The following is a 26,584-nucleotide window of genomic DNA, read 5'->3' on the forward strand; positions in this document are numbered from 1 at the left end:
TGGTTGAATTCAACTGAACTCGGCACATCGTCAGAACTTCAGAAGTACGGCGCCTGCATTTCACGCGTCGGGAAGGCTGCTTTATCACGCCGGAATGGACGTCTGTGCATTTGAAGCAAGCTTTGACATCGTTCTGCAGGTTTGCTTTGTTTTTGTCACTTTATTAGGGTGATATATATTTAAGCCGCTAAATATAACTGGCACTTAATACATGCTTTGCAATTGCAACCTTGAAGTAACCACCTTCTGACTTTGTGCGATTTTCTAGCCGCGTTCACGCAGCAGGTTTTATACGCCTTACAAGTCGATATCATAAAAAGAGACTGCAAGCATGACGCGAGAGCCGAAAAAACGAGGCGAGCAGTTCATCTTGCTTCACAGTGGTTGAAGCTCAGCTAGCTGCCTCGCGTCTTAATCGGCGGGTAATTCTTCAGCGGCACGGAGGACTTGACTCTAACCTTCTCAGGAAGCAGTGCCATGGCCGTATAATCTTTTTTTCGCACGCCGCAAACGTTTGTTCACGAAAGTACATGGCTGCTACTGTAAGCATGCCATATCAAAACAGCAATCATATGATTCGTAGTCCACGCCGCAGAACATCGATAGCGTATACGGCTTCATTTCGGAGTGCATGTGGACCATTATTCATCTTGAACATGACAGAATGAGACTTACCTCTAGGTATACGTCCTACACGGTGTAATCGCGACTTGGGAAATGCATTTCGCTTTGAGTTGGGCGTCGTTGTTGTCGATCGTCTGCTCTTCACCGCTAACGTGATTGACGAGGCTTTCTCATTTTATCAAGTTCGCTTTTCGGAAGTGCCAGTCAAGCTTGAAAATCCTTTTGAAGCCGCACTGCAAGCGGTACATTGTGAGGCGGCGCAAGTGCACCGCGAGAGCTCTGCACATGCAAAGCGAGCGGCAACGCGGTGGAGAGAAGGGAAAACGCGCGCTGCTAACACCCCAGTTTCTCTTTTTCTGCCAGAGATGGCGCTGCCTGTCAAGAGCAGCAGCGCCGCTAAGCGTTGCTTGGGAAGCCTATTGGTAATTGATGCGTGAGCATACATAATCTTCTTTTTTTACTGTTTCACAATGACTAGCCGGTATTATAAAGTTGGCTCGGCATGTAAAAGTATCATTTCTTGGACGTTAATAACATTGCATAAAACCAAGTCCAACACCTTATGCGCAGTGTACCAGCCATGTTTCAGTTGTTGGCAGCTGGTCATGTCACAACTGCCGTAATAGTAAACACTTAATAATTCAGTAAATCTTCCGTCTCATGAGTGACGTGCTTACATGCATGATATGTTCGATAGTGTTAAGCTGATGGATAGAGGTGAGCAAAATCGAAAGGTTCTCTGTACGTCGTTTTCAGCAGCGCTAAGCAGAGTGAACTGAACAGATGATGTATCCAGTTGCATGAGAGCTTGTCCTTCGCTTAAGGGGGGACGCGGGGATCGTTTGTAACTGTTTAGGTTCTTGGCCTGTATTGACCAAATTTGCCACACACACTACAAATTATCGTAAAAAGGCAAATTTAAAATTTCATAAATATATCTGTTCCTTGCTCGTGGAAAGCCTGGCAGAGTGATTAAACATGCTAGGAGGCTGGAACTACTTTGTATTTTTGCTCACATACTGTTTGTACTTAAAGGGATACTGAACAAAAATTTGAAAAAGCTACGAGAACACTTACATTCGACTCGGACGACACGACTGTTCCTGTACGCAGCGTTTATTTCACGTAATTTCGAGCAGTTGGCCGTATTTTTAGTGGATATTGAGAGCGCGGCGGCTGCATGCCACTGCGCTTGTCGGCGGACGTGACGTCGAGTGCTCCAGCAAGAGGGGGGCAACCGGCACGCTCTCTCCTGCCCTGCCACTTCCCTTTCTCCACCTCTCCTCTCAAGAACCGAGGGTGGCTGGTGTGGCGCTGAGCCTTGTCCTCTTTTCCCCACATAGGAACCGCTACAACTACCGAGTGTGTCGCGAGAGCGCAAAGATGCAAGGTGCGAGTGACAGTGATTCCACGAGCGGTAATTGCGACTCCGTTCGACAGGCCTCCAAAACGGATGCGCCAAATACAACCATATGCGTGTGACCGTTCTGCTGTGTCAAGCGACAGCAAGGACGACGAGCCAGAAGAGCTGCCGTAGCCTAACGTGGGTCGGCAGCCTAGTAACTCATAGTCACTATCCTCGAAGTGTTCGGAGCACAAAAAGTCACGCTTTGAAGGCACCCACGTTGGCTGCGATGCGCGCCCAGCGCGAATCTATATCCTTCGATGCTTCGGCTCTGTTGGAAAGGTATGACAGGGCACACCCTAGCGCAGAACAGCGTTGAGGCATTCTGCGTTTCTGCGTTGTGTCAGGTGCTTCACCGTTCACATTACGTAGCAGCACACAACACAGACGGCAAATTCGTAGACGTGGGCGCAAGCTCCGCTTGAGAAAACAAATATACGGCCGAGAGCGCGGCAATGGCGTCGTTGGCTGCCGGTTGAAAACACGCACGGAGAACACCTTCCCGACCGTGAAAACACGTTTTGAGAGAGACGCGCGGCAGCGGGTGGCGGCTTGCGATGTCGATTGGTAAGCGATTTTGCTGCGAGCACGGTTGGCGAGTCACTATCCGCAGAGTTTCGCGTCACTTCCTCTCTAGTTCGCGGCGCGGCCGCTAGACGCGCCAATTCGCGAAAAATGCATTAAATTCATTATTTTCTGCTAGTCTCTGGCTGAAATGAAGGTTGTTTCAACAAATTTCAGCACCCAATCTTTCAATTGAGTCATTTATCTCGGCGGCGAAAATTTTGTTCAGTATCCCTTTAAAGACACTTTTTGATTTTTTTTATAGTCCTAATAATTTTCTGCTGAAAATTATTAGGACTATAAAATAAACAGCATCAAAATCTCTTGTGGAAAGTATAGCACAACTATGGATGCACCGAAGTGGCAGGCAGAAAACACTCTTTTGAGAAAATGGACAACGAAGTTTCGGTTGCAGTGGACACTATGCTAAAGTGTGCCAGGGCAGTAATAATTGGTGTCCTTGCCAGGAGGCAATATGTTAGGGCTCTACTTCTTAACTGGGCCTGATTTAGGAAGCTCATTATGCCGCACACGCTTTTGTGCAGCCCCCAGCAACACACCAGGCTGCATGGAAACATGGGGCATGTTGGACTGTATCGCTACTTTTGCGGCCGCGGAACGTGTGGTCAGGCGGCCTGAATAGTGGTGTATTAGTTTGACGAAGCTTTGCGATCACCTCTGTCAACTACGAACGCCTAAAGATTCACTTTCTTGTGCGATAAACCGCGCCGTAGAGCAGACGCCTGCTCCGAAGCTGACGGCGCCTCGAACTATTCCGCAAATGCGTTTTCTCACGTTATTAACTTTTCGAAGTGAAACGAGAACGCTCTTCCACTAGTGGGGACATTAGACTTATCGAAACGGGAGCAGGAACTCGGCAGAGAGGCACGAGAGCAAGCGTCGGCAGATCGTCTCCGAAGCAAAGCGGCACTCGCGCGTCATCTGACGAGCAGTAAGCATTTTGATGATAACGCGCTGTGGTTTACGTCGCTGTCGCTTTACGACCGTCCCGGCAAGGGATGACAGCCCATTCGGTGCGTCCCAATCTGGCTCCATGCGATGCCGTGCCCCGTTTTCCACCGTACGAAAATAAAGAGGCTTGCCCCGCGTACACGCGTCACTTTTCTAACAGCGGTTAATCACGTGTTTACGGCCGCGGAGTGATCACGCAGCGAGCACTCCGCTCCTAAACACAGCGGCCGTCGCCGTGGCAACAACCAATGAGAAAAGCGCCTCTCAGCGGTATCGCGCGCTCCGCCAATAGGAGCAATGTAATCCAGAAGCACACATTGTTGGGCTTCCCTTAACCCTTCCCTTGTGATTTCTTTGCGCGAAATAGCCACATCCGTGGCTTCTGAAAGAAAGCCAATAGGAGCTCCGCGTACATTGCAAGGTTCATGAGAACGCCCTACAATTTGTTTGTTGTTTGCGCTTTTTCTATGCGGTGATCGTAAGCGAGAAGGGCGGGAACGAACAGGCATTGAGCTTTGAAACAACGCCAAGGTGGCGGTGCTCGGTGGCAGGAAAGACGGGATGCGAAGCGGTGAAAAGTTTTTGTTAAGTATTCTTTCGGAAGAGCAGCCAAGACGAAGGAGTGACAAGCGAGCGTGGACCTGAGCGTACGGCCGCATTCCATTTTTTTAGTTTTTCTACTCAGCGTCAATAAACGAGACGTTCTCTACTTCGGCTCCGCTTCCTGGTTTTGAACAGTATGGTGCCATGACCAGGATAAGAGCAACAGTCCAAGACCCCTGACGATGAAGCGAGCTACCTGAAGAGGACGGCCGATCGACGCTGGGAGAACGATCCACGTCATCACGAGTCCTTCGATTCCCGACGTGACGACATAGAAAGGCTACGACGGAAACGTGCTACCGTTCGAGCTTCGGTCACCAGGATCATCAACGACATGACGACTTTTATGCGGATGGAACCAACGCCAACTGGTGAACTAACCGATCATGTTAATCTATTGAAGATAAAGGAAACGATGCTCGGGGACCTTGACAACCAAATAGAAGAGCATGCCACTGACGATAACCTTGATGATGAGATTAACAGCGTCGGGCAGCATCTTGTATCAAGATTCTATCGTCCTCGCAAAGTCCCACGCTGAACGCATTTTATCCTCTCCTCAAGCTGTAGCTACGCACGCATCTGACGATGATTTTCATCAGGCACGTGCGCAGAGTAAGCTACCTAAGCTCGATCTGCCGAAGTTTCATGGTGACCCAATTCAGTGGCCTGAGTTTTGGGATCAGTTTGAGTCGACCATTCATCAGAACCGCCATCTCGCAGACGTGGAAGAATTAAGATACCTCCGGAGCTACCTGTCGGGTAAACGAGAAGGTGTCATCAGCGGCCTGGCCACAACTAACGAAAGTTATAGCACAGCTATACATCTTCTCAAAGAAAGATTCGGCCATAAGTCGCTGATTGTTAACGACCACATGGGCCACCTTCTAAACCTACGTAAAGTCCGTTCGGGTGAAGATTTAGAAGGGCTTCAAAGGTTGTATGAAGAGGTCCAAACCCGCATGAGATCCCTTCATAACCTTGATGTCGAAGACAAAGAATATGGAATACTACTAAAGACGGCTATAATACAGAATCTTCCGCAAGAAATGGTGCTCTGTTATACTCAGAGCACCTTGTCTTCGACAAACGTGATCGAATAGATGAATTGTGTACTCTTCTAGACTTCTTCAGCCTTGAAGTAAGAAGCCGGGAACAGGCTTTACTGATGACAGTTGACCAAAGAGAACGAGTCCTAACCACAAAACGACAATCTACTGGACATACACAAGGTTCTGCATCTATGTTAACAGTAAAACTAGTTCCAGAGAGTTGCATACTATGCGGCAACAAAGATCACTCGGTGGATCTCTGCCCAGCTGAACTCACCTTAGACGAGAAAAAGGAGAAACTGCTCAAGTTAGGTTGCTGCTTCCGATGCGCTAGACAATATCACAGGGTGAAAGAATGCAGGAGCTGGAAGAGATTGAGCTGCGCGAAATGCAAGGGACGACACATCACAACGATGTGCGACCCTATATGGAAGCAGAAGAATACAGAAACGCAGACAAGTGTTTCCGGCTCGTTAACAGACTCGATAAAAAGCACAGTTCTTCTTAGGACCGCTAAAGTTCTTGCTCGGGGCACTGGAAGTAAACACCTCGTAAGAATGTTGATTGATGGGGGCAGCGAACGCAGCTTCGTTACGGAAGACTTTTCTAGGAAGCAGAAAACCACTGTGTTAGCCGAAGAGAAGCTCGCCATCTCGGCATTTGGAAACATTTCCGCACCTCGAAAATATTATCCGAGAGCACAAGTCACACTTGATTGTCAGTACGACTCAAACTCACTTGAAATAGAAGCCATAAAAGTTCCAGAAATATGCAACGACTTGTCAGCATTGGAAAAGACAGGTGTACTTGATCAGATCAACGAGAACGACTTGCGTTTGACTGACGCCACCGTATTGCACGTCTCGCCTGAGCCTGGAATATGCGTACTTATAGGAGCAGACCGGCAGGTTGTCAGCGGAAAAATTGGGCGACTGAATGACTCCTTGGCTGCCTTAGAAACTATAATGGGATGGACACTTGACGGAGATACCAGAAGTCTACCTAAGTTCAACAAGCCAGAAACAGTAAGGAACCGACATTTCCAAGCAACTGAGGCATGTTTGGGAAGTAGAACATCTAGGACTGGCCAACGAAGATAGACTTTCGGAAATTGACAAATACGACTCCGCTGAACCAACTTTTAAAACCAGTGGAAGTTACGAAGTTCGACTGCCTGGACGCAGCGATTGTTCCGAGGTTAAAGACAACCGTGGTAAAACTTTCGAGAGGTTGGAGTCTCTGCAGAAAAAAGATACGTCGAAATGCAGAGCTTCAGGAAGAAAATGACTTTGATAAGCACCTCTTGCAAAGCACCGAGGAAAGCATCCCAAGAGACAGAGTCGTTACGCGAAATACTTCAGCGAAGGTGGAAACACAGTGAGTTTTAAGCGATCTCGGTAGCCGGTGGCGACGAGAGCACTTCGAAGAGCTTCGCTCCATTTACGTCAGTAAGAATAGAAGCAAATAATCAATAAGGATTGGATACATCAAATTAAAGGACTCGACAAGACAAGTGCTGAAGGCGTAAGAGTCGCAGAGGTATTTACGGACAGCGACGACACAGCTCGTTGATGCACCGTGCGCGCTTCTCACCACGTTGCGGCGACCGGTACAGATGTTGTGCCGCCAGGAATGTGCTGGAAAATGTTCATCTTGCAGGCAGTCGACTTGAAGGAAGCAAATCCGCGCAAATTGTTCGGTCGGGAGCTGTTAAAGGCCAACTCCGGCGATTTTTCGAGGTCCATGGATCTCAATGAAATTCGCTGGGTACGTTCCTTTGCACGTTTTCGTCATTTATGCCAAATTACAGGCTTGAGAAATGCGCAGATTGTTTGCAAATGAATTTTAAAGATTGTCTGCAAACGCCTTCCTGGGTTCCCACAATTATTAGCAACATTGCGTCTGTGACGTCAGTATTGGGAAGGCGGCGGAAGTGACGCAGCCGAGGGCACCGCTAACTTCGGCGCTTCGGCCGCTACAGCGAGCGTCTGCTGTGCACAAGGTGACAGACAGCGTTGGTTTGGCCGGCGCTTCGCTGGTCGTCCCTGCTGTCACAGTTTCCATACACCGCGCCGGCGTGACCGGCATGCCTTGCACGACTTCCGGTTCGTTTGTAACAACGTCTACATCATACGTAGACAGTACACTCGGTTGGGTTTCGGTTTCGGTGTCGCGCTTTTTTGCTTATTTAAAATTAATCTCCAATTTGCCGAGTACTTCTGCTATCGGGCCCGTAACAGGAGCGTCTCAGGAACATAAAAGCACCATTACTTTGAAATGGCCAAAAAATCGCCGGAGTTGGCCTTTAAGTATTCTTTCGGAAGACCAGCGAAGACGAACGAGTGACAAGCGAGCGTGGACCCGAGCGCACGCCCGCATTCCATTTTAGATGTGAAGCATCTTATAGCGGAGTTCAATCCGGTTGTGGTGGTGGTGGTGGTGTGCGGCGTGACCACCTTTACTGCGCATGCGCAAACCTTCTCCACTTCCCCTCCCCCTCTCCACATCACCTCTCCCCTTCCCCTTTGCCATCCCCCTCTCCTTTTCCCCCTCTACTTCCCCTCTCCTCTTCTCTCCTCCCATCGCTCTTCCCCTCCCCCTTTCCCCCTATCCCCTCCCCCTCTCCACATCACCCCCCTCTCCTTTCCCCCTCTCCACTTCCTCTCTCCACTTTCCCCCTCACCACTCCACCTCTGAAACGCGGGCTCTACATGCCGAAACACTGCTTCGCATCGCCTCATGATTCCCTTTAGCGGGAGATGGTGTGATTTTTTTTAGTTTTTCTGCTAAGCGTCAATAAACAAGAAGTTCTCTACTTGGGCTCCGCTTCCTGGTTTTCAACAGTTTTAGCGCGATTTTGGGCTTCTATTTCACCGACCTCACTTACAAAATGATTTTTTGGGGCACTTAGAGTGCGTTTTCAGTGTAATCGTTTAGATGCTGCGTAAATAAGAGGCCACAGATGCCAAAACCAGTGTTTTCCAAAAATTAATTTTTTTCGGCTATTTTCGCGATTTGATCCCCGTGTGCCCCCTTTAGTAACATGCAGATACGAGTGTTTGAGTCTTTGCAGCCAAGTCTATACAGCCACGTTGTTCTTTGGCGCTTTCCCACACGGAATTGAAAAAAAGAAAAGTGCCCTTCAAATTACGTTTCGTGGCTCGACTCGTAAGCGCAGCAACCAGGCATGTCGCTGAGGCACTTTCTGGCATTTGCGTTATGCGTTTAGAAAAGTGACAAAGTGCTGCTGAATGCCGCTCACGCTCTGCGTTCAATGCGCTCACACACACAAAGCACTTGGAAGGTGAGAAGCCACGTGACGAAGGTAAGCAGTGGTGTACGGAGAACTGATACAATGCTCTGAAAATATTTTCACTGACTAGGGGAAACTCCAGCGCCGATAGTCTCCATCTAGTGCAGTTAAAACATAGGGGGTGAAGGTACTGCTCGAAGAAAGTGACGGTATACTACCAGCGCGAAGGCACCAGGACAAGAAAGAGGACGACACTGCGCTGTCCGCTACCCTTGTGATCGAAGAAAGTTTTACGTCACGAGAATTTTGGCGTAGCAAAAGTTGATCATGTGATTGCTGGATTCATATGAAGGTCTCCGAATTCAAATTTGCCTGTAATACCTGGCATTTTTTTTCCTTGCCAGATTTTCCATTGAAGTTGCTTCCATTTAGGTGTGCGCTTCAATGTTGATGCCTCTCTGCAGCATGTCTGATAATATAGTGTGGTTTCTGATACATAATATTTCTAGAAATTTGTTTTTTTTTCGCTAAATGGCTGCAGTTTTAGCAGTCTTTTCATATTCATCATCATCATCATCATCGTCATTTATTTTTCCCTTAAAGGCCCCTCTCGGGGTATTACATAAGGGGGGGGGGGGTTACATAAGGATTTACAAACATATCGGATCACAATACTGAATGATATCACAGAGAAACGTAGACTTATTTAGAAGCACATAGGTACAATTTGAACGAGGCATATAAAGGCGAAAAGAAAGAAGAGAAGAGTGTAAATGAATTTTACAGCGTTAGGTGATCAGTGAGCAACTGCTAAAACACAATAGGGTTTCGCTCTACGACAAGACAGTCTGGCAAAATGTTCCATTCTGCAGTGGCTATTGGCAAAAAAAGATTGATTAAAAGAAGACGTAGAACCGTGCAAACGCTGGACGCTGCACGAGTTAAAAAGGCGACGAGATGTACGGCTTGGCGGGATAAACAGTTTACCGTGAAGATGGGGGAAGTTATAGTAAAGCCGATGGAACAGGCACAGCCTTGCAATCTTCCGACGGAACGACAATGACTCGAGTCCCAAAGATGACTTTATGGCACTGATGCTTTCATCGCGGCCGTACCTAGAAGAGACGAATCTGGCCGCACGGGGCTTTACAGATTCTAAAGCGTTAATGAGGTATCCTTGATGAGGGCTCCAAATAGCTGAGGCATATTCAAGCTTACTTCGTATAAATGTTTCATAAGCCAGTTTTCGCTTGGATGAGGGACACAAGGAAAGGGAACGTCTGATGTAACCAAGTGATTTAGTAGTATCGGCTGCTAATTTGGTGATGTGATCAGACCATGTCAACTTTTTGTTTATTGTGACACCAAGGTAACGATAAGATTCGACGAGGGACAAAGCTATCGAGTTTAGGGAGTACGTGTGATTACTGTTGGAGCGCTTACAGGATATCTGCATAACTTTACATTTCGAGGTATTCAGTTTCATTAATGAATTGGAACACCAGGATTCGATTTGATGTAAGTCGTTTTGAATGATTTCATGGTCAGTTCGGTGTGCGATGCGACGATAAAGAACGCAGTCGTCTGCAAAAAGTCGAATAGAAGATGGAATGCCATTAGGAAGGTCGTTTATGAAGGTGAGAAAGAGCAGAGGACCAAGGACGGATCCCTGTGGTACTCCATAAATCACGTTAGTAGTGGCTGAACAATGATTACCGACAACAGTGTACTGGAGGCGATTGGTGAGGAAGCATCGGATCCATGACAACGCAAGGGGATCCAGCTGTAGGCATGAGAGCTTGGCCAGAAGTCGCTGGTAGGGGACACAGTCATAAGCTTTGGCAAAATCAAGATAGATGACGTCAGTTTGAAAGGATGAGTCTTAAGTTTAAGTGAAGCTCAGTAACAAATTGAAAGAGCTGAGTATCACATGATAGGTTAGGCCGAAAACCATGTTGAATGGGGAAAAAGAAGGAATGATTACCTAGATGACATGCCTTTTGTGAGTATATTATATGTTCTAGGAGTTTGCAGGCAATGCTTGTAAGCTAAATGGGACGATAGATGGAGGGATCCGAGCGGCTGCCAGACTTGTATACAGCTACTACTTTATTAATTTTCCAGTCAGTCGGAAGTGAACTGTCAGTGATTGACTGTGTGAAAATTATTTCTAATATAGAACTAGAGAATATTTTTGTGCCTTTTAGTATTTTGGCTGTAATAACATCATACCCTGGGGCACTAGAAATCTTCATTTTTTCAATGAGCTTCAAGATTCCTTGAGAAGTAATGATTATAGGAGGCATTTCGGAAAGAGAAAGGTTGGGCGGATCACAGTCGTTTAGCGTGGGTTTATTAGTGAAAACAGTTAAAAAGTACGAGTTGATTACATCTGATCGCTCATAGTTGGCACATTGGAACCATCGGGGTAACTCAAAGAAATGTTATTGGAGCTTTTACTTGGTGTGAGGATTTTCCAGAATTTTTTAGGGTTGACACGCATAATGGTCTGTAAGTCGTAGTGGAAGAACTTCTTTTTTGGGTTGTCTCAAAGCAGAAGTATATTGACGCAGACTCGTAAAGTACTTTTCCCACGTTGAGGAAGTTACCGATCGTTTCGTATCGCGGAAAAGACGCTTTTTTTTTCTCTAACAACCTCTTTAGTGTGTTTGAAAACCAGGGTTTTCTCAGGTCACCGCGAATGCGTACAAGGGGTACGTGTAACCCAACAAGCGATGTTAACTTGTTCTTAAATAACAGCCAATTATCGTCTACTGGACGAAGTGAAGCAGACCGACGGAAGAAATCAAGGAACTCGCTTAATTCTGAGTTAGTTTTTGTGAAATTAGCTTTGTTGTAATCCCTGATGTGTTTTATAGAGCGCTGTCGTACAGGACGTGGGATGCAGAGGTTAAATAGCACTAAATTGTGGTCACTTAGACCATCAACGGATGATAGCGATTTTACTATATCAGGGTTGGAAACAAGTACGACGTCTAAGATATTTGCCCCACGGGTTGGTGTATTAACCATGTGGGTGAAGTTAAACGTCAGGGTCATATCTAGAAAATCTTTGGACTGGCGGTTATCTGGCTCAAGATTTGTCCAGTTAATATATGGAAAATTAAAATCACCAAAGAGCATGAAATTAGCAAAAGGAAAACGAGAGTAAAGATGTACTAGCACTGTATTTAGTTCATAAATGAAGGTGGCATCACAATTAGGAGCGCGGTAACAAGCAATAATCACAGTCATTTTTGAAGCTAGTGAAATGTTCACACAGAAAAGTTCGTGTTGACAGTTCATTTTGATGACATAAGAAGGAACACTTTCCTTAACAAAAATCAATATTCCGCCCCCCTACCCCTCCGCCCCACCCTGTCAAGCCGGTGAACAGCGTACGCTTGGCCGTCTTGTAATAGCTCGTGGTCTACAATGTGCGGCTGAAGCCAAGATGCCGTAAATATTGCAACGTCAGTGTTGTTGTCATTTAGAAGAGATTCAACAGCGTCTTAGGCAGGTAACTACGCACATTAGCGATTTAGACTGCCATACATTGACAAACGGGATCATTCACAGGGGCGAGGCAAGGTTGGGGGGGAAGTGGACGACGCGCATGCCTGAGATGTAAAAATGACTGCTACGATTGCAATTCAACAACGCTATCAGATTCTGCATTGTACGAAAATTGCTTGTTTTCAAGTAGTAACTTGTCAAAGCGTAGCTTGAAGGGTTTGCCGCTCAGCATGCCATGGTCATACAGTTTCCTTCGTGCCTGTCGAACTCCAGCTGAGTAGTCTTCGCGAATTAAAAAAAAGTTGTGCCCTTGGACACAGTCTGCAAGAATTTTTTATTTATCTTTAAATCTTGCATATTTTACTATGATAGGTCTACTTTTGTTTTGCTGGTATCGATGAAGCCGATGTGCACGCTCGAAGTCGTCTTCCGGTATGGAGATACCGAGAGCAAAATTTTATCACTTTTGCCTGGGACTGAATCCAAGTCTCGCCTTTTGTGTCTGGGATACCACAGGAAAGCAGCTTAGAACGACGTAGGCGATTTTCAGCATCATCACACTTATCTATAAGAACCCCGATTTCCGCAGAAAGTTTGGCAAAACTGTCCTTCACGTCTGCCTTTAGACCAGTTTCGTTAGACTGAGTCAACTGCACAATTTTTTCTAGGGTGTCAACACGAGTCGAAAGGCTAGTCACGAGCGCCTCAATGCTAGACTGGGATGTTCGGATTAGTGAAAGTTCTGTCAGGACTGAGGTTTGAGATGCTTTTATGCGGGATATGGCGTTTGCAATGGTTTCCATGGACGGTGGTGAAACAGGTCCTGGGTTTAGTTCGACGTCACCCGACATCAATGGGAGCAAATTTACCGCCTGAGCATTGTCACAAAGAGACCACAACATTTCACACAGTAACCTACATGTACCAATAATACAAGTGGGGCACGACACCGCAAGAAGACAGCGATTTCCAGAACGCACGCAGGCCGCGTTTGGAAGGTAACTGACCTGCATTGAGAAGGGCATTTTCGTGACCACTGTCGTTGCGGTGGCGTGCCCCAAGGCGCTCGAGTCTGGTGCCGCTATTTGTAGGCGATGTTGACGCCCCTCACTTGTAGTAGCTCGATGTGGCCAGGCGCAGAAGCGAACGGCCGACGGAAACGGCATCCTCGGGGTTTCTTGCGAAGAGGCATTCCATGCCAGCGACTGAATCGTGACGGGCGCGCTTTGGCAATAGTCCAGGAACGGGTGGTTACCCAGGAAGCCAAGGCGGAGCGACGGTGCGAACAACAGGAAGAAAACCTGCATTAAGAAGGGCATTCTCGTGACCACTGTCGTTGCGGTGGCGTGCCCCCTGTATTAGCAGTAACATTAGCAAGTTGTTACACATACAGAATGAACCAATCAAGTGGACAGTAGAACTGCTTAATTGGTCGAGCATTACCGTTGAAGGTTGCCCCCCCCCCCTCACAGATTATGTCGTTTTTCCCTTTACCTCATAATTACTGCTGTAAATAACTGTAACAAAATATGGGCCGCACAAACCATCATCCTTCTTTTGTGCAACTGCAACTTGAGACTGTTGCGGAACAGCACTAAGTAATCTTGATTTGTAATACTTTTGTGTGCTTCAGAAGTAAACATGCATGCTGTTATGGGCAGTTCTCCTTCAGGAGGTTAATCTCCTCCTGTTGAATTGACCTGCACGCTTGTATTTTTTGAACATTAAATTAGTAAATACGTAAAGGAAGTTACATTGAAAGCATCTGTTGACCTATTGTTTGTTTTTAAAGTCAGAGTATCTACCAGCCTAGAAAACCTGGAATTCTCAGGGAATTTGGCCATGTCTGGAAAAATCAGGGAATTGTCATGGGATTTTTGAAAAACCTGGTTTGGTCATGGAAACTGACCGACGGCAGTCTGCGCGACCATCATGAAAACAATCTTTACCCTTGATGAAAGCTTATCAAGTCGCTCCTTTTTCTGCAACAACGGTACACAGCTAGGCAGAAGTGTAAAAAGAAGAGAGTGCATGTTGTTTCTTCTACAGATCACACAGCACGCCAATAAATTTGTGCTTGTTTGTTTTGGCCATGTCCTCAGCTCGGCTTGGAGGTTCGGCTCGAGCAAAGGCTCGCCGGGTCGAGCTCATTCACTGGCGATGCAGCAGCAGACGTTCTGCACTGAGCTTATCTCTATCTCCTTTGAAAGGGACTGTCTACCACTTGGAAAAAGTTTTTTTATTGTGGTGAAAATGAGAAGATTGTTTGTCGCATCGACGGCAACGAGCATGGTTTTGTCCAATAAAAAAGAAGCGTATTTTTAATTTTGGCTCTGAAAGTCGTGAAAGTATGACAGCTAGCGTCACCCAACAGCTCAGGCTATTGGTAGAAGACTTGTAAAAAACTCTTGCAGATAGACTTATTTTGTTTGAAAACAAATATACGCATAACTTAAAATTGTATTTGATGCACTTTTAGCAGATTTCCTTCGTGTCGGAGAGTAATTTTAGCTTTTTTTTCTTGCACGTTGCAAGAGGCACTCGTTGGCTTTGCATTCACCTGCCTGCCTTCGGCAGAGAAATGCGAGCACAGCGGCCAGCGCCACTAAAAGAGGAAAACGTCCTGGGTGAACAGAAGCGCGACTGACTTAACGTAATTTTCGAACCATGACCGTCAGTTCTCTTTCGTAGAAGTGTATACCAGTATTCACCGTTGCTGAAGCCACTTCGCGACATGGTCAACCCCATGGGTTCTACATTGAAGATTTTGCCTTCAGGTTCCGCTTTATCAAGGGGTCCCTGTTGGTTTTCATGCAACACAGATCACCTAAACATAACTGAAAAACAGCAAGGGCCTTCATCTTCTTCTGTGAAGTACGTCTCATGTTTGTTTTACTCGCACTTTTCGCATGATTGCAACCACTGCAGTTCGTTTCACTATGGCGGCATACCAGTGTTGCTGGAACACACCATGTTTTCTGCTCGACTGCGGAGGTTTTTCAGGCTGACTAAACAAAGCTTGCAAGAGTATGGTAATAAGGCTTTATTTACAGTTTGCGAGCTCTAAACGACCATTACGGTAATTGTTTTATTATTAAACAAAACCTGATTCAGCCGCAAAATGCGGTTCTAGTTTTCGACTTTCACTGGCACAACCATTGGCATCGCGTGCAGTGACCAGTGTTGCGGGTGCCCCTGTACCATTTGAAGATGGCAGAACGTAGATAGAAAAATTCCATTTTAAAAGTTTCTATTCGCTTTCCAGAGAAACTGCTGCAAGGTTGGACACTTTAGGAAGTAAGCTTCAGGCAGTAAACAGAAAAACAATAAACCACCGTAGACAGTACCTTCAACCACTCGAGGGCTCGTTTCCAGTACACAGATAGTCAGTTTTTCAAGCAGGTTTACCAAATAGGGACTGTGCTCAGAATCATCATGGAAAACCTGGAAAAGTGAAGGAATTTTGAAAAATTAAATTAGTAGACACTCTGAAAGTTGTCATAGTGCTTGCCAAGCTGATTAAAGTAGGAACTTTTGTCACTAGGCGCCTAGGATGTACCGTAATGTCAACAAGCACGTCCAAATTATTGACAAACTCTGATTGTCTTTAATGGTGAAGCAGCAGTGTCAATAGCTATATCAACGATATGCTCAAACTGGAATTGCCTTCTCATTTGACAGCATCCTGATCAGCTACAATGACGTGCTTAAGATTTCCGACTTTGGCACTTGCCGACAGTGGAGCGAGCGCAGCACCAAGATGTCTTTTGCGGGTACAGTGGCCTGGATGGCGCCCGAGGTGATCCGCAATGAGCCCTGCTCTGAGAAGGTGGATATCTGGTAGGTCGTAGTATTTGCATTGTACGTGCACTTTTCAGTTGTTGTTGTTGTTATACCACACTTTGGAACCTTTATTCCAGGTCGTATGGGGTAGTGATGTGGGAGCTGCTCAACTGTGAGACGCCGTACAAGGACGTTGATTCCAGTGCCATTATCTGGGGAGTAGGCAACAACAGCCTGCACCTACCTGTGCCTGCCACCTGCCCAGATGGGTTCCGGCTGCTCATGTGCCTGTGCTGGTGAGCATTGTGTCCTGTCTACGTGGTTTTGTCCTATTCTCGAGGCTTTTGTTTTTGCGTGAAGGGTTGAACAACCCCAGTCACGTGATGCGTCGTGCCTGATGATCCTGGGGTTTGAGCTGATGCCTTTGAGGCCCCTGATTAAACCACCGGGGGAAATTGGCAATGGCCTTTTCCTATCCTGCTTTTCCTTTTATTGTTTCCAACTAGTCCTGTCACCTCTTCCTTTCTCTTCAGTTCCAAATTTCCTGTCCGTTAGGCTTGTACTTGTGTGGAATAACCAAACCTTGATTATTGTGGCTGTGTACAGATGGTGTTGGCAAGCCTTGTATAAACCTTGCCTTGTCCCCTTATTGGGCTCCACAGTGGGCAGCTGGCACAGCTACTGAAATCAGGCAAATGATGGTTTCATCATTTCCCCATTACCAGATCACCCTCTTTATAAAAGAACCAGTGAGTTGAACGTTTTGGTCAAGCAAAAAGAAAACTTTCTACGTTTCATGCCAATATTCATTCTGAAATTTCTAAAATTACTTTTTAAATCCTTTGCTGGATCTCCTGCTGATTCGTGACAAGTAACATCATGAAAAACTAACTTGTGGTATCTTTGCCTCCACTGAACAATGAACAGCTCATAAAAAGTGGTATTGGGAAAGACTGGCAGAACACGATGCCTCAAGCGTCTAGATGATTGAAATCAGAAGAGGCAACAAGGAAAACCCAACGAGACATCTCAAATGGGGATCCTGTGGGTTGAGCCGACGCTGGGTGCTTGGACCTCTAAGCCCCCTGGCTGACGCAACACGCCCCTTTGGCCCCAGCTTCACATAGACAGCACCCCTGGGCTGACCCACCCAGGGGAAATCGGCAGGCGCCTTTTCCTATCTCTACCCACATCTTCTCGTCTTTCTCTTGTCACTTTTAGCCTTTCCTGTGTTCTCCTATGTTCAAATTTCTTCCAATTTCTTCCAATTTTCTTGGAGGGTTAACCTTGTGTGCCTATCCAACCTAGGGTAAGCCATATTTGGTTATAGTAATGGCGTACTACTGGCACATGTTCACATGTTCACATGTTCTGCCACGTCCCCTTGTTGGGCTTCGTGGTGGGTGGTAGGTGCCGTTACCGAAAAATCCACTTTTTCCCATGGGATCCTCGACCCCTTCTGTAACCGATCGTGCCCCGGAAAGGGTACGCACCGACGCAACTTCAGTTCTTTGGCCCAAAAACAAGGAAACCTTCCTGAAATACCATGACCTCCACTGTGAACAGTCGTCTAAAAGCTAGAGCAATTTCACCATTCCTTGTGGCCAAGTGCTTCAGAGACCATTGGAACCGGTTATAAGGCTACAAAGATGGCAATTGGGGATTTGCTCCTCGAACTAAGAGACAAGGAACAGTACAACAAACTCTCACACCTAGTAGCGTTTGGTAACATCCCTGTCTCTGTGAGCGCACATCATACCATGAATACAGTGAAGGGCGTGGTATCAGATGAAGATTTGATGGCACTGAATGAAGAAGAACTCCTTGATGAATGGAAGGACCAAGGTGTAACACATGTCCAGCGCATTACAGTCAGACGTAACAACGATGAAATAGCAACGAAGCACTCGATACTCACCTTCAGCTCAGCCACTTTATCCGAGACTCTTGAAACTGGCTATGTAACACTCCGTGCCTGAACGTTAATTCCAAACCAGGGGCGTTCTTTCAAACGCCAGCGATTTGGCCATGCTTCCCAGAGCTGCCGAGGGCAGTTGACGTGCGGCACAACCAGTCATAGTGCTGACGAATGCAGCCATGACGAGGTCCTCTGTTGCGATGGTAGTCACCGCACATACTCCAGCCTGGAAGGGAAAAAGAAATAATTACTATCAAAGTTAAGATTCCGGCAAGCAAGACAACGCATCTCGTCATCATTCGCACTGAAAACCTCTTTCGTCTAAGTGGTGCAACGAGGGGCGGCACCACAACGGCCCCTGATGGTAGCCCGGACCACTCGTAGCATGCCCAAGCTATAGCCACTTGCCCCTACGGTGGGAGCGGCCAGCAGTGCCCTGCCCACTGTCAATATGTCCACACCAGTGGCCTCCACTAGCTCTTGCAATGCCAGGGCAATGAAAAGGCCAAGGGGGTCCCATCGACCTCTGGCTCGGTGGGGTCAAAAGACTTCGTTGACGGAGGCCAAGTCTAAGCGACGCACAGATCGCTCTGTGGAGCGGGCATCCAGTGCCTCGCAAGAGGCTATGGACACCAGTTCAAGCCAAACGGCGCAGGAAGCGCCGAAGGAGCGGCAAACTTCTCTCGACTGCTCTAAAAAGGACAAAACACCAAATACAGGGCCTGATAAAGGCCCCGTAAAATGGGCCAATCTTCGTCCTCTTTACACACGGCACTTTTGTTTTTCCATCATGGACAAAATCATACAAGGAAAGTAAGAGGACTACTAAGAAATATAGGTGACGTCCAAGAACTTCTAAGTAAGTTCAACTTGAAAGTGCTTTGTGTGCAAGAAACACACCTAAACCTTAAACCAGTGTTGTATACGTTGCCGAAAAAAAGTAACTAAATACATTAGTCGGTGTGCTAAAGAAAAAGGAATGCGTTACCGCCCTGCATTACCCATAAAAAAAGTTAACGCTTTACCGTTAATGAAAAAAAGTAACGGACGTTACTTCTGCCGTTACCCCGTAGTCACAAATCTTAATCGGTGTGTTCTAGCCTCAAGAACCTAATATAGCAACTTTATAAAACTTATATTTATATGTCACATTAAAGTTGTCGCCCAAACAAAAATTTTACACGAAATACTGGTTAAACGAGAACAATATGCGCGAATCTGCCGTATCCTCGCACTACTATAGTCGCCTAAAGTTGCCTGTATAGTTACATGTGGTGGCTTCCAACTCTGTGGCACATGGAGAAGCTATTTTTCGGAATGGGTCATTGTCACTGATCCCGTTAATGGGGATTGCAATCGCCGGGTGAATTCCAAGGGCTGGCGTCTCGGCCCTCTGAAAACGCACCACGAAAGCGCGGACAATTTAGAGTTGGTCATTTTAGTGCGCCAGCGAACGCCGGTTGTCGTCCACAGACCGAGTGAGAGCCGAGAGTCGATAATAGAAACGATATATATTCTCAGTTAAGGCAGTACAAACATCACAAACACTGCACGCTCGGCTGGTATCTGTTAGAAGTTCACAATATAACTCAGATGGTGTTAACACAACGGGAACTAAACGAACAGATCACGCGCTACAAATGCAATCTCATGCATTATTACAACTATATATATTCAAGAACAGTTAAAGTCCCAAGTGTTCAACAGCGTATCCAGTTCACAATTTTTGGACTTTACTTGAAAGCTTCCTGGAAACACTCACGCTAACTCCAGCGTGGATCGTGGTTGAATTCCTTCCGTCGTCGTAACTTGTCACGGCTCACACAGCGTCATCATCCGATTCTTCCAGATCGACGGTCGACTGACCGCACATCATAAACACGTCTTCTTTGGCTGACTCCCAGCATAACTTCACCATCTCCGGACCGACTGACCCCTGACTGACTCCTTCTCGCCCGGGAAATTCCAGAAGCGTCGGGAGTGTTCTCCGGCGTGCAGCCCAGCCAAAGCTAGGGAAAGTGCGAGATTTCTCTCGCCGGTTGTACTCGCGGCGGCATCGCTCGGCGTCGCGTCACGCTTTCCCTCTAGATGGTTCTAGGCTTTGCCGGCCGTTTGATCTGGTTGTCTGCGTCTGGCTCGAGTGGGTCAGGAGGGGGAGCGCCGCGCCGGCTTTCGTTGTTCGCGCTTCTTGGGCGAGCGGCTGGCGCAGTGCTATCTTGCTGCCGTCTGAAAGCGGCCGTGCGCGCGCTTTATTGACGCGCTCGTTTGTGACAGTCATTAAACGGAAAGTGACCGATTTCATCATCAACGCTTTCCGCAATGAAAACATCACTGAACACACTTACAGTAATTATGACGCCATGCTTCTACTACCAAAATAAATACGGAAATTTTTGCAGCAATAAAGGAATGCTTAAACGGCATAAATCTCGGGAAAGCGATTTGCGCACATAAACAAGTTCTTTTTTTTCAATTTGACCTGTATAATGGGCGCAAATATTGCGACAGCGTATGCGAAACTGTTAAAGGTCAGCCTCGCTTCCTCAGGAGTTCAGTAACCAGAGTTGTAGGCGCAGCTGCAAGACGCAAAACTAATTTTGAATACGAAGTTGCTTGAGTATTGCAGGGACAGTTTTCTAATGTAACTACAAACCGCTGAATATAAGCAACAGCTGTGTTTCAAATATTTAATTGGACAGCCTGATTCGCTTATTAGCGAATACGTCCGCACCTGCGCTAAATAGGAGCTCGACGGACGCACTATGTGGTACTCCTGTATTCACATTAAGGAAGAGCTGGGGAACGCGCGGAAAGTTTTCCTTGAATCCGCTCATGGCGATGTCATGCGGCATCAAAGGTACTCAGACAGTCGCTCATCTTCAGTTTTCGATTACGTTCAGAAGGCATTTCCGATGAAGTCATCCTCCTTTGCGCTGGAGCTCACACCGAGCCTTGATGCCCACAAGCCAGCAGGTCTCGACAGCTCGCTTTTGATGGTTACGAGGAACTTGAACTTCGATAGCAAGGTAGCCGAAACTGTCCATTTAATAAACTTCGGCAATTTGATCCCCATTGCAATTTCGCCCGCACAATAAAGGACATAGCAGGGTAGCCGAAACTATCCATTTAATAAACTTCGGTGATTTGCTCCCCATTGCAATTTCGCCCGCACAATAAAGGACCTAGCAAGGTAGCCGAAACTATTCATTTACTAAACTTCGCCAATTTGCTCCCCATTGCAATTTCACCCGTACATTAAAGGACCTAGCAAGGTAGCCGAAACTATCCATTTAATAAACTTCGGCAATTTGCTCCCTATTGCAATTTTGCCCGCACAATAAAGGACCTAGCAAGGTAGCCGAAACTATCCATTTAGTAAACTTCGGCAATTTGCTCTCCATTGCAATTTCGCCCGCACAATAAAGAACCTAGCAAGGTAGCCGAAACTATCCATTTAATAAACTTCGGCAATTTGATCCCCATTGCAATTTCGCCCGCACAGTAAAGGACCTAGCAAGGTAGCCGAAACTATCCATTTAATAAACTTCGGCAATTTGCTCCCCATTGCAATTTCACCCGCACAATAAAGGACCTAGCAAGGTAGCCGAAACTATCAATTTAATAAACTTCGGCAATTTGCTCCCCATTGCAATTTCACCCGCACAATAAAGTCCCTAGAAAGGTAGCCGAAACTATCGATTTAATAAACTTCGGCAATTTGCTCCCCATTGCAATTTCGCCCGCACAATAAAGGACCTAGCAAGATAGCCGAAACTATTCATTTACTAAACTTCGCCAATTTGCTCCCCATTGCAATTTCACCCGCACATTAAAGGACCTAGCAAGGTAGCCGAAACTATCCATTTAATAAACTTCGGCAATTTGCTCCCTATTGCAATTTTGCCCGCACAATAAAGGACCTAGCAAGGTAGCCCAAACTATCCATTTAGTAAACTTCGGCAATTTGCTCCCCATTGCAATTTCACCCGCGCAATAAAGGACCTAGGAAGGTAGCCGAAACTATCCATTTAGTAAACTTCGGCAATTTGCTCCCCATTGCAATTTCACCCGCACAATAAAGGACCTAGCAAGGTAGCCGAAACTATCCATTTAGTAAACTTCGGCAATTCGTTCCCCATTGCAATTTTGCCCGCACAATAAAGGACCTAGCAAGGTAGCCGAAACTATCCATTTAGTAAACTTGGGCAATTTGCTCCCCATTGCAATTTCACCCGCACAATAAAGGACCTAGGAAGGTAGCCGAAACTATCCATTTAGTAAACTTCGGCAATTTGCTCCCCATTGCAATTTCACCCGCACAATAAAGGACCTAGCAAGGTAGCCGAAACTATCAATTTAATAAACTTCGGCAATTTGCTCCCCATTGCAATTTCACCCGCACAATAAAGGACCTGGCAAGGTAGCCGAAACTATCCATTTAGTAAACTTCGGCAATTTGCTCCCCATTGCAATTTCACCCGCACAATAAATGACCCCGTGCAGCGTCGCTTTGTCAACGCTTGGAAGACCGACAGCAGTCTGCCGCAGCGAAAATATATCGTCTGGGCGAGGTCTGAGAAAGGCGCTCCTACAAGAGGACTGAATTTTGTGTAAGACTGCGAGGATAATTGGAATTCAAAGTAATGAGTAACGTGACACCTCACGTCACCGAATAATGGCAACGAAAGTACATCACCCGTTACAGTTCATGGATAGTAACGAGTACGTTACTAAGTTACTGAAAAAAGTAACGCGTTACCGGTAACGCCATTACATGTAACGCGTTACCGCCAACACTGCCCTAAACACACCAACTTTCTCGGCAATACATTACTTTCCGAAAAGACCGTGAGGATGCTGTCGCATCATCTGGTGGTGTGGCCATTATAGCTGATAAAGGTCAGCCTCGCTTCCAAGTATAGCATGCCAGCATTTGAAGCTCCAGACGGCCCTTGATTCAGGCAGGGGCCATACGAGCTGTCTCTTAATAAACTCATCACCATTTGCTCTGTGTTTATACCACCACATCGTCAGCTTTGCAGACGCGATTTAGAATCATTAATTACTCGCTGTCATGCTCGTCTCATTGAACAGCTCCTTTTTGCATCTAGTTTGTCTCTTAAATACAAAAGAGCCTACGTATTTCAACCTCGCAAACAATTCATACTCCTCCATAGACCTTCCCTTTCACCCGTTTTTAAATGGAACATTCTTAAAGACCCTTATGGAAGTGGCCATCTTGCTATAATTCTTAGTGTGCCGAACCAAAACAACCTCCTTCCACAGGCCCCTCGGCGGAAGCTCGACTCAGCCAGTTGGGAACAGTTTCGAACTCTTACCCACGTGACATAGGCCGAGATGTCCGCTGTAACGATAGAAGATGCTGTGAACTATTTTGCTGCACTTCTGGTTGGGCGGCTTCTGAATGTATTCCCGAAGTGAGCAGCCCAAGTTACAAATGGCGTGTTCCCTGGCGGAACGATGAATGTAGAAAAGCGCGCAACAAGAAAAACAAAGCGTGGCCGTTGCTCCGGGATTCTCCAACAGTGGAGAATTTAACGAACATATGAATCCCGAGGAAATAGGATGCGCCGGCAGGCTCGAAGAAAGAGTTGGCAAAAGTTTTTGTCGGGAATCAACTCATATACAGACGAAGGTAAAGTCTGGAACAGGTTTAATAAGATGCACGGAGGAGAAACACAACCACTTCCTTTGGTGAACACGTAGGGAGACACCTCAGAAGAGCAAGTTTGAACATGTGTCCAGCTCGTCGCACTACTCTGAAAGTTTCCAGAGCTATAAAGCAAGGATAGAGGCACAAAAACTAGAAAGGAAATGGGCAAAATACGAAGCATACAATGAACCTTTGTGTTTAACTCAGTTGGAGGCATCTCTAAACTGCTGCAATAAATCCTCCCCAGGTACCGACCTTATAGTATAAGAAAGTTTGGTACATCTACCTCTCGAAACACAGAAAGCTGTCCTTTCCCTGTGCAGTGCCATATGGTTTTCTGGGTAGAAACCTACTTCATGGAAAGACGCAATTGTAATCCCTCTTCTGAAACAGGGTAAGGATCCGTCCTCCGTCGCGAGCTACAGCTCTGAGAAGTTGCCTCTGTAAGCTTTCTGAAAAAAGAAAAGATAAATCGCCGGCTAATACATTTTCTGGAATCTAACCGACTGCTTGACCCACATCAGTGTGGTTTTCGCAAGGGTTGATCCACCACTGACCATCTCATACGCATTGCGGCACAAATCCGCGAAGCTTTCATACACAAGCAGTATTTTCTCTCTGTGTTCCTCGACATGGAAAAAGCGAATGATACAGCGTGGCGGTTCGGAATAGTGAGAGACCGGTCCCACTTAGGTGTACATGGTAAAATGTTAGATATAATTGAGAGCTACTTGTCTGACCATACATTCCGTGTGTGTGTAGGAAATGTTCTGTCACGATCATTTGTCCAAGGAACAGGGTGGTGTCCTCAGTTTACACTTTTTATTTTAAAAGTGCATTCTTTGCGTCTGTGTATCAATATGTTCTACTCAATTTATGTTGATGATGTTGGATTTAAATCCTGCAATCTAGCAGTATGTGAGCGGCAGGTTCAGCATGCACTTAATAAGGTGTCAAAATAGGCCGACAAAAATGGGTTCAGCCTCAACCCACAAAAGAGCACCTGCGTCCTTTTTTTCCTTGGAAGAGAGGCCTGCACCTCGATCCAGATATTTCCTCGTCGGAAACAGCGAGAGCACACGGGACTAGAAAGACAGGACTTTGCGCTGGCTAACAACATGAGCGTTTATTTCGTGCGAACACATATATACGCTTCCTTGGAAATAGATAAACAAGAAAGGATGGGGGAAAGGGGAAGCCCTACGCCGTGACTAGTGCATGAAAAAGCAAAGATCAATCACGGAGGTAATTAATCTCCTTGTTGGTTAGTGCGATGGACGGTGCGCTTACACATGATGGCCCAATGGAATGAATCGTAAACGCTTCATATATTTCCCGGGCGTGGCAGTCACGATGTCTGCGTAAGATACGCGTCTGTTCGAAACTCGGAGTGCAACCGCACTCGGCACAGTGGATTGCCATATTGCTTCCAGTCTTGTCCTTGAGATTGTTCTTGTGCTCTCGCAGCCGATCATTAGCGCAACGCCCTGTTTGCCCAACGTAGCGGCCACCGCAGGACGTTGGTATCTCATAGACGACCTCAGCCTTGCAGGGCACAAACCGCGTCGCATGTTGCTTCTTGCAAATGGAAGGATTTGGGCGAGGGGCGTTCACTTTTTTGCACAGTGATCCTAGTTTGATTGGTGCCGAGAACACCACCCTTACGCTGGCACGTGCGGCAGCCTTCTTGATTTTGTGCGAAACACCGTGGAGATAGGGTATGACCGCCACTCTTGCCCTGTCATCTACAGCCCGAGGCTTCGCCGGCTTACGGTGCTCCTTCAGGATGACTTCGGCCAACCCCGACAGGAATTGGTCAGAGAAGCCAGCCTTCTTCAACCTGCACACTTGATTGGTGAAGGTTGGGGCGATTTGATGCTGACATGACCTAACAAGAGCATTCTTCATAGCGGAGAGCGCGATAGCCCTTTTGACAAGCTTAGAATGATGAGATGAAAATGGAAGCAGGTCTTTCTTTGAACGAGGTGAATACTCCCAACACGTGTGCTGTGCACTAAACTTCATCTTGAGGTCCAGGAAGCGTAGTTGACCGTCCTCGGGAAGCTCCCTCGTAAACGAAAGTCCAGGAAAGTTAGCACCAAAGCATTCGAAGATCTCGTCAACCTTGCTAGGGCTCTCTGCCGAGTTCTCACGATAAAAAATAAAGAAGTCGCCGACATACCGAAAGACTTTCACCCAACTGGTCGCGCCGACTGAATTTTGCAGTTGTCTGTCATAACGCGCCAGAAGCAGGTAGCTCAGAATCGGGGCGATACATGACCCGATGCAGATGCCTTCTTTCTGCACAAACAAGTGGATGACGATCGAGCTAAGGTACAGGGAAACTAAGTCCAAAACCTGGAAACACTCGTGCCGACGGAATTTTGGAATCGTGTAGCTCCGTATCTTTCAATGCCGTCTCGTACTGACACTGCAAGGGCGGCTTGGGGCAGAGAATAATCGATGTCGATTGAGACGGCTTGTACACCCGTAGGACACTTCCAGCAACTTCGACACTTCAGATGGCTTCCGGATGATCAACTTCGAGCAGCTTGAAGCCCTTCTGCGAGTAAGCGCCCAAGCATCTCTGCCAGCTGCCGACACAATCACCCGGAATGGTGAACCTTCTTTATGCGTTTTTACAGTGAAGAACGCAGAGAGGCAAACTTCTTTGGAGCCTTTAATTGAAGCGGAAAGCTTCAGCAGGCCAGCATCTTCGAATTTTTGTAGGGCTAGCTTTTTTGCTTTTGTTGGGTGGAAGCCCTTCGCCTCCCGAAAATTGTGTCGTAAGGCTCCGTCGGCATTTGTGCGATACTTATGGGAAGACAAGACGACGAAGCCGCCGTCTTTATCGGCTTGCAGAAGCTTGAGATCGTCCCTGCGGAGTGACTCAACGACACTCGAAAGATGCAGGTGCCGGATGCCTGTCAACCGAGATGCCTGTCAATTATCTGCAGGGACGTCCACTGCTTGTAAGAACAGAGTGCAAGTCCTTAGGTGTTGTTCTAGTCGCGAAACTATCCTTTCTACCACATGTAAAACACCTGAAAAAGAAGTGCAGGAAAACTCAGAATATTCTGAAGGTTTTGTCGCGTGCATCATGGGGCACTGATGGCAAATGCCTCATGAATCTGTACATAGGTCTCATACTCACACGCCTAGACTACGTGGCCATAATTTAGCAGTCTGCCACACCGAGCGCATTGAAGATGTTGGACCC

The 26,584-nt window shown here is 46.7% G+C and overlaps 1 protein-coding gene across 1 annotated transcript in view; it reads left to right on the forward strand.

The window, feature by feature from the left end:
* Nucleotides 1-26,584, forward strand: part of LOC119379502 (mitogen-activated protein kinase kinase kinase 13) — a 419,538-nt gene that overhangs the window by 51,906 nt on the left and 341,048 nt on the right. The window contains exons 2-3 of the mRNA XM_037648803.2: nucleotides 15,671-15,829; nucleotides 15,910-16,068. Of these exons, the coding sequence (XP_037504731.2) occupies nucleotides 15,671-15,829; nucleotides 15,910-16,068 (318 nt within the window). The remainder of the gene's footprint in view (nucleotides 1-15,670; nucleotides 15,830-15,909; nucleotides 16,069-26,584) is intronic.

The sequence above is a fragment of the Rhipicephalus sanguineus genome, chromosome 1, assembly GCF_013339695.2.
Source record: "Rhipicephalus sanguineus isolate Rsan-2018 chromosome 1, BIME_Rsan_1.4, whole genome shotgun sequence".
Classification (NCBI taxonomy): Eukaryota; Metazoa; Arthropoda; class Arachnida; order Ixodida; family Ixodidae; genus Rhipicephalus; species Rhipicephalus sanguineus.